The 15,756-nt window shown below is 38.4% G+C and overlaps 1 protein-coding gene across 2 annotated transcripts in view; it reads right to left on the bottom strand.

The window, feature by feature from the left end:
- ALCAM (activated leukocyte cell adhesion molecule) overlaps positions 1–15,159 on the bottom strand; it is a 214,525-nt gene extending 199,366 nt beyond the window's left edge. For both annotated transcript variants that reach the window (XM_017530604.2, XM_017530606.2), the window contains exon 1: positions 14,412–15,159. In XM_017530604.2, coding sequence (XP_017386093.1) covers positions 14,412–14,484 — 73 coding nt within the window. In that variant the 5' untranslated portion in view covers positions 14,485–15,159. The remainder of the gene's footprint in view (positions 1–14,411) is intronic.
- Positions 15,160–15,756: the final 597 nt, after the last annotated feature.

Raw genomic sequence — 15,756 nt, 5'->3', positions numbered from 1 at the left:
ACAATTGCTTTTAGACACTGTGAACTATAGGGTGCAAAGCATCTAATTTGGAGCTTCAAATTCACATTTAAATTTAAATTTCAACCTCAGGATTACAGTGCAATGATGTTTCATTATCATATGGGAACTACGACATAATGAATATGATACTAGCAATTAATGGATAAAGTCTTAGAGTTTGCCAATGCCTTACAGTATTTGTTTTATAGAGTGAGTAGATTCAAGTTTATGCCCAATAAATAACATGACATCACTCTCATTCACATTCCATTTTTTGAATGGAAGGAAAGGTAGATTGGAGAAAAGCTACAGCTGGCAATTTTATAATTTTTTTTTCTGTGGACTGTCTTCTTTATGTATAATCTATATGTGAATCGGTTGGATGTATAATCATATTCTGCAGGAAGTGGGAAAGATTAACTGAAATTTAATTTATTCAAATATTTGAATAATACTAACACTATTTAAGAGTTTACTATTGACAACCACACTGCTTAATTAATGAACTTTATGTGTATTAATTCATTTAACTTTCACAGTAACCCTACAAGATAGGTGCTATTATTCCCATTGCGTGGATTAATACAGAAGCGGGTTTAAGCAACTTGCCTAATGCAACCCAACTAGGAAAGTACAGAATGGAGACATGGAGACACATACATTAGACAAAGCATCTAATTTTTAGCTTCAAATTCACATTTAAATATAGATTTCAACCTCAGGATTGCAATGCAATGATATTTCATTACCAGATGGAAACTATGATATAATGAATAGGACATTAACAATTAATAGATAAAGTCTTGGAGTTTGTGAATGCCTTATTTGTTTTATAGAGTAAGAAGATTCAAGGTTATGCCCAATAAATAACATGACATTACTCTCATTCATATTCTATTTTTTGAGTGGAAAGAAAGGTAGAATGAAACTCTACCTTCTTAAGAGCTTACTACTGACAAAACTATACAATTTGGCTACAGACACCATATTTTCAAACTCTAATCTATATTGGAAAGTAAACACAATAAAATGGGCACTTACTTTAAAGAATATTTTAAATTGTGATTTGTTTAAACTGAAGAACAACCCACAGGCCTTTATCTCAAAGCTCCTTTCCTAGTATGGCCACCAAAACAGATAATCTAATTTTAATATGAGATGTTTAAAATCTGTTTCTGTGTTGGCAGTTCTTAAATATCCCATAGAGCTGGGCCATTTATTTTACTGATATAATTTTAGTAATAAATTAGGAGGTCTAATGTGTGATATTATATAATTTTCTATAGAGTACAATAAAATCATTTCCATTTTAATTTTTGAGGCTCATCATTAAATTTTTTTTTCTTAATTAGACTTCAAGTAAAATTATTGTTCAACACTGATTCAAACATACAATTGTGTGTGCATATTCTTCTAAATCAAAGTATAGTTTTGAATCTTAGAATTTTTGAGCTGTGAAGAAATCACATGGTACAATACTTCCATGAGAAAAATCAACCTCATAAAAGGTAAATGAATTGTCAGGGTCACACACAGAGTGGATAACTCTCTTATACAGAAACATCTTAGGAGATACCTTATAAAATTGAAACCATTTAAATTTTTAAATAATTTTAGTGGATTTATGGCAGAAATTATAAATTTTTGTACAAAAACAACCCAACAGCTTCTTTCATCATAACCAAATTAAAAGGTAAAGTAATAATAGATAAGATGATGGATGTCAACTTAGATTGAAAATACAATTTGGGGTTATCAAAATCAAGGGAATATATAAGAAAACATAAAGAAAGAAGACCATTTCTATGTGTGAGTGTAGACCATTTCCATGTGGAAATCTATAACCATTTGGTTAAAAATCTAGGAAGAGTAATTTTAAAAGACTTCCTCTACTATTCAAATATATAACAGTTTTAACTTAATAGCTACCACAAAATTAATATGAAAATATGCATTATTTTGTCATTAGAAATAAACTTTGTTCTCTTGTGATGCCTTGGTATATTAAAGTATGCTTCTCAAGAGTATACCTACTTTAATTGTGTCAAGTGATTTATTATGCAGAGGTACAAAGAACTAAGAACTGGGGTTTTAAAACACATATTATCTGTAGAAGCATTTTTTGAATTCTATGAATAGAAAGAGGATACTATTCAATTCCCAAAATATCCTTAATATTAAAATTACAGGTTTTTAATAATGTTCACCATTAAATTAGAGGTCACTAGAAAATCATAATAAATGGAAGCATCCTACAATGCTCATAAAAGGAAAGTAGTGGAGCTCCCTCTATTGAATTATACTTGAGAAATAATGTATTTTAAATCTTAATTTTATTATCAAAATGACTGCATTACAACAATTTTTCTTTCTAAAGTCTAATATTTTCAAATTACAGAAACACATATAATGTCAATTTCTGAGAATAATATAATGCATTACATATGTCCTTATAATTTTAACACATTTTTCTTTTTTTTGAGAAAAACTACATTTTAAAGCTATAATTTTCAATTGTGTTCTTTTGTTTTTCCTGAGTTAAAACTGAAAGGTTACTTGACATTCTTTGAGATTATGAAGCATTCTAACAAAATATACTTTCCAATTTTGTTATGAAAGCCCCAAATGTATTCAGATAGAACTGAAATGTTTCTTAATCAGTAAAATGAAGTACTGTATATAACAAGTTTTCTGATGTGAGTAACTGACATTATTAGGTTACTGAAAAAATGTGATTCATAATGATTATTATTTGGTTGAATGTCTATAATGTGCCAGGCACTGACAAACACAATATAAACTCATTACCTTCCTGAATATTCATACCAAGTGAACTTGGTAATACTGCTATCCTCCATTCACAAATGAACAAACAGGCAAAAGCTAGAAAGCAAACTCATGCTCTGATCCATAGCCCAAGCTCTTGAGCTCTTATATAATGAAATCTACGCTAGGCATTGACAGTCTGGAATCTCTGAGCATGGACAGTTCTTGAAGATCAAGAATAGATTAGGTCTTTTAATACCACGGAGATATGGCCATACTGCCTACTATCAAATTGCTACTCAAGCAGTTCAAATCATTTCTAACCAAACATTTTGGATGGATTCTAGAAAATGATAACCTCCAAACCATACCCTGAAACCCTACTCCTTCTAAATTTATTTTAGAAAGGAGACATATTTTCTAACAGTAAAGAGGAAAACAGCTGAGTGGACAAAGGTTTTGTTTTAATAAGCAAATACGTATTTGCCATCCTAATATGATAAGAAAAGCTATTTAATCTTATACTAAATAGGCATTTCTCAAAAAAGCTATTTGAAAACTAGGCAAGCATCCACTCAGGCTAGGTGGAATAGGGGTAAATCCAAATATATATTACATTTTACTCTTAGATCTGACCATAAAAGCATTATTCATATGTAGATCCATGACCATCTTTGCAAAAATATAAAACCTATACCATATACATTCTTCTAGAAAGTGTCATACTTATCACCAAGTAGGGGAAATGCTTGCAGAATAAAGTATAAATGCCCCAAATTTGAACATCTAAAACTAAATCCCAGGCAGAAACTGCTTTATTCATGAAATTACATTATATGCATGGAAAAGTTACCTCCATTATGAATATTTGTCATTTGTTTAAAAATATTACTTTCAGCATATAATTTTTCAAAACCATATATAAACTGCTATGCGTTTCTTTGTAAACGTGGCTAAAATAGTTTTTATTCCTACTTTCCTTAATGGGTTCAAAAATTACAGAGTGAAAAGTATTTAATGGCACTGAGTTTTAAAAATATTTGTAAAATATTGTACTTTTTATCAGCCAAAAAAATTCTTACAAGCTTTGTTGAAATAATTGCTCAAAATATGAGTTACTTAAACCTTAAACTTATTGGGAGAAGTCAAAATATGATTTATTTAAAAATAACTGACGTTTGTTTAGTAATGAGTACGTATTATACAGGGTTTACAAAGTGGCATTAGTCAGACCACCCATACAATATATACTGTGCCTACAATGATGTAATACAAATATTTAGAAACCATTTCTTTGTAATGAAAAGCAGTATTAAATAGCCTAATGGCTCAAATGTGGTTGTCTCTTAATCCATTCTTTCAGCTTAGCCAATCTGATTGTATAGAATATGAATCTCACAAAATGGAAGAAGTGATGGCTTATAATTACACAGTTTATGTTCTAAAAGTTAGCAATCTTATGGTGAAAGAACAATAATCAAATTCATGGTAAATACATGTCTTTTCCCCATTTCTGGCCCAATCTCATATATAATAAAAGTTGGCACCAATATAGCTTTTGCCTTGCATATAAGTGTATATGCCTACTATTCTTATAATTCTAACTTTCCCAATAAGCGTTAAATAAATGAAAACCAACTTATTACACTGGTTAAAAAGAGGAATATTAATAGTACAGACTTATGAAGAAAGTTTAAGAAAGCGGCATTCTCTCACTTTTGTTCAGGTGTATTTTAAAGATGTGTACTCTTTGAATAGTAATTTTATAATTTGTTTCTAAATGAAAAACTCATTCTTTGACTCAGCAATTTCACTCCTAAGACATTTTACCAACAATTGCCACCAATTGCATATGTGAACCATAATATGTATTAGGATGTTCACTGCTCTAGTTTGTAATAACAAAAGACTGGAAACAATCTAAACATCCAGGAACTTGTGAAATGGTTAAATTAATTGTGATAGTATAATAAAATCCAATGCACCCCTTTAAAAAGTGAGGCAGAGCTATATGTGCTGCTATGAGACAGTTTCTTTTCTCCAAAATGTACTGCTAAGTGAAAAAGGAAAGGTACAAAATGATGTATATCGTATGTTTCCACTTTATTTTTTTAAGTAAGGAGTTATACATACAAATATTTACTAGTATGTGAATATTTCAATAAGACAAAGAGATCCTCTTCTAGACCCCACAACTGGCAAGTCAATTAGGGAGATTAAAGGAAAGTATATGAACAACTTCAAGGAATCCTTGGTTTTTGCATCAACCTTCAGAACTTCAGTTTTCTTGAAAAGAGATAGACATATTTCACTTCTGGGAGTTGGAAACCATGTTTCGTACTACCTTAGTGTCCTCACTCATGTTATTTCCTCAACCCACATCCTTGGCTAGATTATTCCTCAGCACATAGCTCAGATATCACTTCTGCAAGACCCTTTCTGAGTTTCTCCTAAACCCCAGACTAGATCTGGCCACTTTGCTGTAAAATGCTGATTATCTGTTCTCATGATATTTACCAGGATTTCTAGCAAGAAGTTATATAGTTAATTAATTGATATCTGTTTCCCATAGAGAACATAACATCTTTGAGTGATAGGACTTTGAATTTATATTAATTAGCTTATTTCCAAATCCGCAAGCACAATATATAGTACATGTGGAGCACTACATTAATATTTGTTGAAAGCTGTTATACAGCATATGTTGAATGGTCAATTGACATGAGTTTTAATTTTGGATTGGTGAACAATGTGACCTTAGGCAACGTAGTTAAATAATTTTTAGTTTCTTTATGGGTCAAAAGCTTGAATCTATGAGTCTAGGCATAAATGAAACTGACAACACATCACTAGGAATTGTGGTTAATTTGCTACTAGATTTTAGGTAATCTCTTAATCTGTGGTTTCATTTATTTCAGTTCTCAAAGAGGGGGGCTAAAGAAAAAGAACATCGAAAGAACATTCTCATTTTTCAACAACCCTTGTGTTACCATATTTTAACTTATGACAATAAATTGTATGTCTCTAATCCTTCAGAATTCATTCTCTCTCTCTCTCTCTCTCTCACACACACACACACACACACCCACACACACTCACACACACTGAACTTTCCACGATTTTACTCTGGGGAAAGTTAAGGTTTTAGCTGTAAGTGACAGTATTCTTATTCAACACTGCTTGAGCCTCTCAAAAGGTCATATGTTTTGCCCAAGGATCCAGAAGGTGAAAATTGTGAGTGAGGGGTCAAAGATTCTGTGATAAGCATCTTTGCTGTTGTCACACCCTTGACTACAACTGTGTCCTAGCCATACTGTTGGTTGCCCCATCAGGTCACCTTTTCTGACTGATACAACTTAGCTTACATGTACAAAAGAAGGTTGGGGCTTCCTTCAACATTATAGACATCCCTGATTTTTTTTAAGAATCAAATTGGTAGTGTGATTACTGAGAAATCTCACAGAAGAACAGAATGGGAGTTGTACAATTTGCTGCAGAAGGATTTGAAGCTCATACTGAAATAGTTCTCTAAATAACCACATAGCTAGTGTAGCTCCCAGGTGAATTTCAAAAAGAATTATTCCCTTGGCATCTGAGGTCAAGTTAGCTCCCATTCCAAACTGTGGGATCCTTAATGTTTCATATCTTCAACATTCTGGAATTCTAGAGGCTACAACCTCACATCTCTCTTTCTTATACCTGACATGAAAGGTGCACAAAGCCCATTAGCGATATTTCACTGTAGTTGATAATTAAATTTAAATGGGATAAAAATATGTACTTGGTTAGGATGAAGAGTGCATTTCTTACAGTGAAGTATTCCAAGACTTACAGACAGACAAGTTACAAATTATTGTGAAGCCCACATAATATGTTATCCAAAACGCACTTCCAAGAATGAAAGAGGGTGCCATTAATTATTGTATCAGCACATTAGGCATAAACCAGGAACATCTTGGATATACCAAGATGTATGAATGGTCAACCTACTAATAATGTACATATTAAGCAAGATAGCACCGAAAGTTATAAAAGAAAGAAAATAAATGTCTATAATAGGTAACGTGAAAGTTGACAACAATTGACACCTGGGAAATGGTTAGCTGCTTGTACCTCAAACAAGCTGAATTTGCCAGAGTTCACTGTGTAGGTTTCAAAAGCTTAGAATCTTCTTTTGGCTGCTTACCAAATGTTTTCCCATCTTTGAGGGATGAATTCTCACTAGCCAAACTCATAAACCAGCTTATTGGTATACATAAGAGCATTATTGCCAAGGAAATACAATGCTCTCTTCCACCTAATGCATCCTCTGACTGTAAATTGGCTATATAAGAAATCACATTGGGCTGGGCACGGTAGCTTATGCCTGTAATCTCAGCACTTTGGGAAGCTGCAGCAGGTGGATCACCTGAGGTCAGGAGTTCGAGACCAGCTTGGCCAACATGGCAAAACCCAGTCTCAACTAAAAATACAAAACATTAGCTGGGCATGGTGGCAGGTGACTGTAATTCCAGCTATTCATAAGTCTGAGGTAGGAGAACTGCTTGAACCTGGAGGAGGAAGAGGTTGCAGTGAGCAGAGATTGCACCACTGCACTCCAACCTGGGCAACAAAAGCGAGACACTGTCTCAAAAAAATAAACAAACAAACAGAAACCTCACATTATGATTAGAAGATTACTTAGTAACCATAAAATCCCAGCATGGGAAAGTTGACTATATGACTTGAATATTCTGAGTATTAGGTCCTTTTTTTAAAAAAAGAAAAAATAGACATGGAGTTTTACCATATTGGCCAGGCTGGTCTCGAAGTCCTAACTTCAGGTGGTCCCTCATGCCTCGGCCACCCAAAGCTAGGATTATAGGTGTGAGCCACTGAGCCTGGCCCCAGAATTAGGTTCTTACAATGAGTTTTATCTATCTCAATAAAAAGCTATACCTGTTAAGGGGGCTAGGTGAGTCATGTCTGCCAGTTAGAGGGGCCACTTACTTCCACTATAAAAGAAAGTACTTTGATTCATTAAGTATAATAGCTTCAATAACCACATTTGGCCCAACTCCCCTACTTTTTTTATGTTTCTTCACTGATCAAAGCCTTTTCCATCCTTAATCACAGGCCCTTTATTAATATACATGTTCTTTTCTTTTTTTCATTAACACTACCAAAGTGCCATCATGTCTTGATGGCCTGTCCCACTCTGTTCTTTCATGATGGTTTTATTTTCCAGTTCAGTTATCAGTGAGGAATATTATATCCCCAACTCCCAATCTCCTTGAGAAAATTTCTTGGTAATCTATGAATGTCAGGTACTGCCACATGGAGTTTCATTCTCCATATATGCATTAGGTCTACTTTATTTAATGCAAAGAAAAAATATGAAGCAGCTTCCAGGTGCCAAGTTCTTGACTAGACTTGAGGATACATTGATATACATAACATTTGGTATTCAAAGAATTTATGGTCAACTGAAAAAAAGTCACCAATATCATAATATGATGTGGTAAAAGGTATTGCAAGGAAAAATACAGGGAAAAGGAAAAGGGAAAAATTAAGACTGACTTTTGTCATTATCAACATTCCAATGCTGATTTTGCACTAAAGGCAAGTAAGTACAAGAAAGTTATTTTTTTTTAATCACAGTTCAAATAAGGTAACTAGGCTCTCTAAAGCTATACAGATGGAAAGGATAAAAATCTACTTATATCAATTTCTGAGGTGAAAGTATCTTTGAGACTTCTCTCCCTCAAGAAAACATTGTGTTGGCGTGCTGGTTGATATCTTAATCTATAAAGTCAGTTAACTTCTCTGGTGAAATCATCAAAATAACTAATCAAAAATAAAATCCTTTTTATTACAACTTCCAATCTTCCTAACATTTATGGATTTGATATTACTGGTTTTTATGTTTACATTAACCCCATAATCCATTATAAGTAGCAGTTTTTTTTTCTAAAAGCAGGTATGTGGATATCCTACCGGGGAGTCAATCTACCTGGCTGCTAAGCCAACTCATATCATGACAAGTGTATTGGTTCATTATTTATTTATTCATGGAAACTCATATGATATAATACAATTAAAGAAACTTGCTTAAGAAAAACAGTCAAGTGAGGGTAAAATTTTTCTAAAAATTGAAATGTGATTTTGCAGAGCTAAACAAATTATTCGTAATGGAAGTGTCATTGAGCAAAGGCCAGAAGACTATAGCAATTGCCATGGTCATATTATGTTTTCCTGCGAATTAACATCAAGAGTCCATAATATTTACGTTATTTGAAAAGATTGCAAAGATTTGGTTTCATCTCATGGATGTTTTTAGTTTTATTTTGGCCAAGATTTTGCATCAGTTCCTTAAGTGATACAGAAGACAGCTAAAACAATAATAGTAGTAATAGAGAAGTGAATCAGAGAAGCTGGACAGCTGTCTAATTTCTGATTAACCTGTTCCCCAACAGTTTAGTTCCATTGTGTTGAAGCACTATGAATTCTTAGTAGACCAGACAAGTATAGACATGTTCACTGAAGTACCTCAACTCAAAGTCAAATTAAGTAATCCTTTGATTAGAAGCTGTTTTTGATTGTGCACAAATCTGATTTCTCCTTCAATGGAATGGATAATTGACAACTGACTGCATAAATAAGAAAGGAAGCATTAAAGGCTAATTTCATTCATGGAACATTCACTACAATAATGGGCTATGATAATAGGTTAGCATAAAACAATTACTGAATACCACAGCATATTTGGAACTAGGCCTATCTGAAATATATAAGGTATTCCACTCAATAATAAAAATGAAACAGAATGTAAAATTTATTATTTAGGCAGAGAAATTAGCTTCATGAAAATATCAGTAAAAATATGGTAATGTCTTGTGTACTATAGGGAGACTATAATAACTGTAGTATTTAACCTTACCAAATAGCCTGCAATATCCTCTTCCTGAATATAGAATATCTATTTTAGTCTTGATTTTGCTCTCCATAGGAAAGGAAAATTCTACTACCTTAATTTAAAAAAGTAATAAAAAGTATAAATGGATTGTTTTTCCATTTCTTATTGAAAATAAACTGAGCTGAAATCCAAAAGTAATAATCAAATAAATGTTATCACCCACCACTCTCAAGAAAATGTTATTTAGTATTCCAGTAAGTTCATTCTTCATATGTCACATACATGTGTCACACACATATGTATAAGAAATGAGACAGGCCTTTATGAAAACTTAACAATGAAGAACAAAATTAACACCTTGTAAGAAAATAACAATTAGGTTTCTATGTATACACTGAGACAGAGAGATACCCTTTTATCATAGCTACACCTATGTGGATAGTCTGTGTCTACTTGAGTTAATATCTTCAGGGAGCTAGAGCATTTTGATGGTGTTTTATGATAAATAAATGGCCAGAGCAGAAAGAAGTGTGTTTGGAAATGTAAAACATGGTGATTATAAAGCATTTAAAATACTATCTGACAAACTGCTGCCATCTTACACCAAGTAATACTGACAACTTAGGTGGTACTAAGTTTTACATAGGCCCATGGTTAATGGCATGAAAACTTGAGAAAGAAAAAGAAAGAAGAAAAAAATATATCTTCATTATTTTAATAATATAGTAAAAGTGATAATTAAGTGGAAGAAATTAAAGGGTGTTATTCTATTAACAATATAATAAAAGCTTTAATTAATATAACATGCTTTACTTAAAAAATTCAAAATGCTCAGCAAGGGAATTACTAATCTCAACGCAATCAGAACCATGGATTGCACAGAAAGAAAATTCACAGATGGGAAATAAAAAAGAGTAGAAAACTAACTTTCCCAAGGTCACAACATTCTTGTATTACATGGCTAAAAACTGAACACATGCATACTGACTACAATATAAAAGTTTTCTAATTTCACAAGACTATTAAAATAGGTTTTTATTAATTTTCTTGTTTTTGGTAAGTCAATAATAGACATGTATTTTCATCTGAACGTCTATTTAAAAAGGTGAGCTAGGTTGAATTTTCTACAAAGTCAGAAAAGGTTTGGAATCTGGTAAGATAATATATTTTGGATTTCTACAAGTTTTAAAACAACAGAAAAGTATTAGTGTTTTATATTTCCTTCTGTCTTGCATTTACAACCATGTTGCAAATCAACTTCTTTGTTGAGCAACATCAGGACATACATATGAGGTTTTGTCACATGAATTTTTATATCTCATTCTAGGTACTGTGTATGCAGTTTAAATAGGGACAGGCTTGTAGGTGGAATGGGTTACACTCTCATATTTCTGAGACCCAAAATCCTCAATCCTTTCCTACTTTTCAGTCCTCTTTTCCCACGAGAGTGGAAGGCTAATTTCTCTTCATGGTTTTTTTTTTTTTTTTTTGAGAAGCACAGATGTTATGAATTTTTAAAAGTAGAAAAAAAGAAAATTAGAAATTGGGGTCCACTGATACTTTTTTAGTAATACAATTTATATGAATTTTGTCTAGACTGAGATCTTTAGAAAAATGATGTTGAAAAATGACTTTACCTGCCCAAATTGGTTTTTTACCTTAAGACTTTAGAAACAAAGAGTTTTTGAGCTGGGAGACATTTCAGAGAGTAGGCCTTTAGTCTGTCTTTTTATTTTATATGAGAAATCTGAAGCCTAAACAGGTTAAATGACTTGCTCAAATGCCTAAAGGTAAATGTCCTGAAGCAAGCCTAGAAAAGCAATTTACTGCAAATAATACTCCATTAAATTGTAAATTGCTATTGGATTAAATAAACCCTTAAGGAAAAAAATAATATACATTGGCTACTAAACAGTTTTCAGTTTTTAAATTGATCAATTTTAATAGTCCTATATAAATAGTCTTCGAAAGGACATTATATGAATTGTTGCTTTTCCTAAGTCCTGTTGAGATCAATTGATATGTTTCAAACATAAGATCCCACTGAAAAAAGCTGTATGTGTGCTCATGTCTCAGAATGAATCTTATATCAGTGAGTAGTTATGAAAAATCCCATAGAGGGGTGCACACAGATGACCCAAGCGAAGAAAGAGTTAACTGCAGCGCCCCACCTCCTTGTTGTAAATAATCCAGAAAAGCCCGTTTTTCTTTTTTCTTTTTTTTTTTTTTTTTAAGCAATACAAAATGTCACCACAGGCTGACGCTCTTTCTACAAGAATAATGAGATTATTGCTACCTCGGATGCTGAACACACACTTCATTGCCTTTATCTCCGAATTCAGTTTTCGTGGTTCATATATTTCCCTCCTCCTTTTAAAACAGGTAATGTGGCAAGACTAAAATACATCAGTGGCTGTGTAGCGACTACAGGCCAAAAGACTTGGGGAAGCAGTTTCACAAACTCGAGTTTTTGACCTCTACAACTGGACACACATTATTAAAACTGCTCCGGAAATGAAGGGTGGCAGGCGGGGAAGTCATTGAGCCCCTCGGTTGAAGCCCGCCATTGGCTCCACACCCCCACCCGGCTCTGCTACGCAGTGGGCTCCAAAGGAGGCGGACTCATTGTCCAAGACTTGTTTCTTCAGTGTATACACCGTGCGTTTAGTGCTGTAATCCTTCCTTTAAAAACACACTGATATTGCACTGAGAATTTCGGCAATGCCAGCCCGGTAATTCACAAAAACCACGGATCTGAGGGTCCGGGGCATCGGATCCTCCGATCCACGGTGGCTGACTGCGGTGAGCTGGCGCTAGAGCCCCGCTGAAAGCGCGCAGCTAGGTGCCCACTGGACACATGAGCCTGTGGCGCCAAAAGATCCACCTCAAAGGAGGTCTGAAAGCGGAACTTTCCTCCTTTTAGCAGTTAAATGTGTTGAAAAACCTATCCTGCGACGTGGCCCGCCTGAAAATAACTTTCATCGTGACGGCACAGAAAAGGAAACTGGGTGTGTGCATGTGGTCAGCGATGTGGACGTAGGTGAGATTACATTTTCCAAGTCTCGAGGGGGTTAATCGGAAAACTAACTGTGGGCGTGTGGACGTTTGCATCTTACAAACCGTCATCACCCTTGTCCTCCCTTCTGGACTCATCTCCTGGCTCCAAAGTGTCCTTTCCTTCATCGGACAGTGGAATCTCGAAAAAGTGAAATCCACATTGTGCCAGGCCCAAGGGGGTCTCGCCTTTCCACCTACCTCCGCAGCGTTGTTTATTACACTAGGACACCTGCTTTAAATCCGGTTGAACTACGGTTTCACAGTCCCCGCCCCAGAGCCCGAGATTTGTCAGAGGACGCAGACGCCTTTTTTTTTCTCAGCCTCAGAAACATCAGGTGAGCTCATTACCTCACCCAGAAATGTAACTTTAATAAAGAGATCTGGAGAGGGCATTTCCCCCGCCCACACACACAGCAGCAGCAGTAGCGGCAGCAGCAGCAGCAGCTCACAAACACTTGCAATCTCTTCCTCAAGCTCTGGTCCTCACTGTCCCCTCCCCCCGAGTTACTGGGAGAGATTCAGAGGCTTTCAAACGTGTTCTGTGACCTGAGCTTGCCGATAGCTGAAGGGATATACGCGGATAAAGTGAAATGAGTTTTTTCTTTGATAAAAGCTAAAGAAAAAGCTTAGAACAAACAGGCCAAAATACCAGGAAGTAGGAGTTTAACTGTCAACTGTCTACGCAGGGATAGAAATAAAAACTTCAAAGAAAAAAAATCCCCCAAATTCTCAATGTAGGGGAGCAAAGGAACCTGCTGCTCTGTCAGGCAACTGTGAGCGCACAGAATGCCCGGTTAGGAACAACTTGTGTCAGCCGCCAGGCGGGCCTGAGGACACCAGGGCCAAGGGACGTCCCCGAGGATGTGGAAAGGGATTTCCCGCGAGATATTTTAGTTACTGGGAATTTTGCCTTTTTTTTTTTTTTTTTTTTTTTTTGCTCTCTCTTCTAAGGCTCAACACAGAATTGAGAACTGAGGCTCTATGCGCACCTCCTGGAAATTCACAAGCCTCTCACTGAGGTCTCCCAAATCTGGCTACTAATTCCTGTTCAGGCTGCGTTGTCTGCCTGCTGTCACCCTTACACTCACCACCCGCCCAGACAATGGACGGGGACGAAAGGGGGGAACGTTGAAACCACGATTTTAAGCATTAGCAGGTATCTCAAGGGGGGGGGGTGATTAAAGTCCTCCTCTTCTCTACCCCTCCCGTCCCCTCCTCGTCTCACTAAGGGGAAGTTACTAGGGGATTTATCACGAAAAAGTGCTGGCAGTCATTTCACCCTAGAGCGAAGCGAAAGAAAAACTGCTTGGGGCGCAGTGACGTGAACTTGGATACCCAGGGACAGGAGGAACTGTCAGAGGGCGAGAGTCCGCCGCCTAGCTGGGCGCCGCCGGGCCAAGGGGAGAGCGTCAGGCGAATCCTGCCCAAGGGCCCCTGCAGCTCCAACCTCGGAGCACCGAGTTCCTGGAGATTCACCCAGTTACCCCAGCTCGCCGCCCAAACTTGAGCCAACCAGCAGAGCTCAAACGCGCGGCACAGGTGACGGGGCCCGGGGGCAGCTCCGTGCCGGGACAGCGGTCCCCTCACCTCCCCCCCGCGTGTGGGCGCACTGCCACCGGGGCGCGAGGCTGGGACCTGGACCCAGGAAGCCGCTCCAGGCCCACGTCTGTGCTGCTCCCAGGCCCTTGCTCACCTGGCCTGAGGACGGCGGCGGAGATCAAGAGGCAGAAGAGCAGACGGCAGGAGCTGGCCCTCTTGGATTCCATATTCCTCCTCCTTCTTGGTGGGCCACAGACGGAGTCCACGCTGCAGGAGGGGGCGTCGTCCCGGGCCCCGCGGTGCCCGCGCGCTGGCGGGTCCCGACGCAGGGGCAGCGTCTTCTCCCAGACACACCGTCCCCTGGGCTGTGGCGTGGCACCTTCGGGTCCCTGCCGCAAACGCAACTTTCCACCACGCAATGTCCCCAACTCCTCCTCCCTCCCGCTCAACACCAGCCCGCGGGCCCCTCGGCTGCTCCTCCGGGTACAGCGACCCTGTCTTTCCAGGAGACACTTGAGTAATTCGGCAAGGTGTAAGCGGTTCTTTCGGCTGGTATCTTCTTTTATTTTCCTTGTCTTGGAATGTTAATAATAACGGCAGTGGCAGTGTGCGTGAAACGCCAGGTGCTAGGAAGGACTCGCCTGAGGCGGCGACCGTGGGGCGGCGGGTCTCCTCAGGTGGCAGCGGTGGTAGCAGCGGCAGCGGCGGCAGCGGTCTCCGGGCTGCTCTGAGTGGAGGGACTGGAAGGCGTGTGTAAGCTGCCTCTTTCCTCCTCCCCCCCGCCTCCTCCCTCCCTCGGGTCTCCTCCCAGCTTCGTCGGACGCAGCGCGGAGCAGGTGGTTGAAGCGCGGATCCGCAGCCTAGAGGCGCTGCAGGACCGAGTCCGAGCCTGAGCCCAGCTCCGGGATGGGGGAGAACCGCGAGTCCCGGTCCCAGCGCTCGGGTGGGCGGAGCTTCGGCGTAGCTCCGCCCCCACGGCAAGGTCCGCCAATAAGGAGCAGGTACAGGAGCGGCGCGCGCCCGGGAGGGCCCTGGGACTAACATTTCACGTGATGTTGCCGCGCCCGAGTGTTAAGGCCTCTGGCTTCCACCTGCCCACCCAGCCTCGCTGAGGTAAAAAATCCAGACGGCCCTCTTCCTCCACCCATACGCCCATCCCACTGACTCGTCCCTCTGGGAGTTTTCTCCGCCGTGCTGCGGCAGCCTTCAGTCCTGTAAAGAGAAGAGTGAGGCTGGGCGGAGGCGGCGGAGAGCGCACCTTGTGTCCCAGAGCAGGAGCGAAGGGAAAGGGAAAGGGCGGGAGGAAGTGGCGAAGGTGGAAACTTGCCTTTTGGGAGTTAACAAGAACAGCTACTGGTTGGCAAGGACAACCCACGTACTGGATGGATTCCTCCGGTACTTTTCGAATCTCTCCCCTCCTCCTGCCCACCTCCATAACTCCCCTCACCCCACAACTCCCCTGACCTCACCGCTCCCCGCACCCCACAACTCCCCTCACC

The sequence above is a fragment of the Cebus imitator genome, unplaced genomic scaffold (assembly GCF_001604975.1).
Source record: "Cebus imitator isolate Cc_AM_T3 unplaced genomic scaffold, Cebus_imitator-1.0 Scaffold67, whole genome shotgun sequence".
Classification (NCBI taxonomy): domain Eukaryota; kingdom Metazoa; phylum Chordata; class Mammalia; order Primates; family Cebidae; genus Cebus; species Cebus imitator.
The sequence above is the reverse complement of the archived record's forward strand: the minus strand, read 5'-3'. Positions and strand labels throughout refer to the sequence as shown.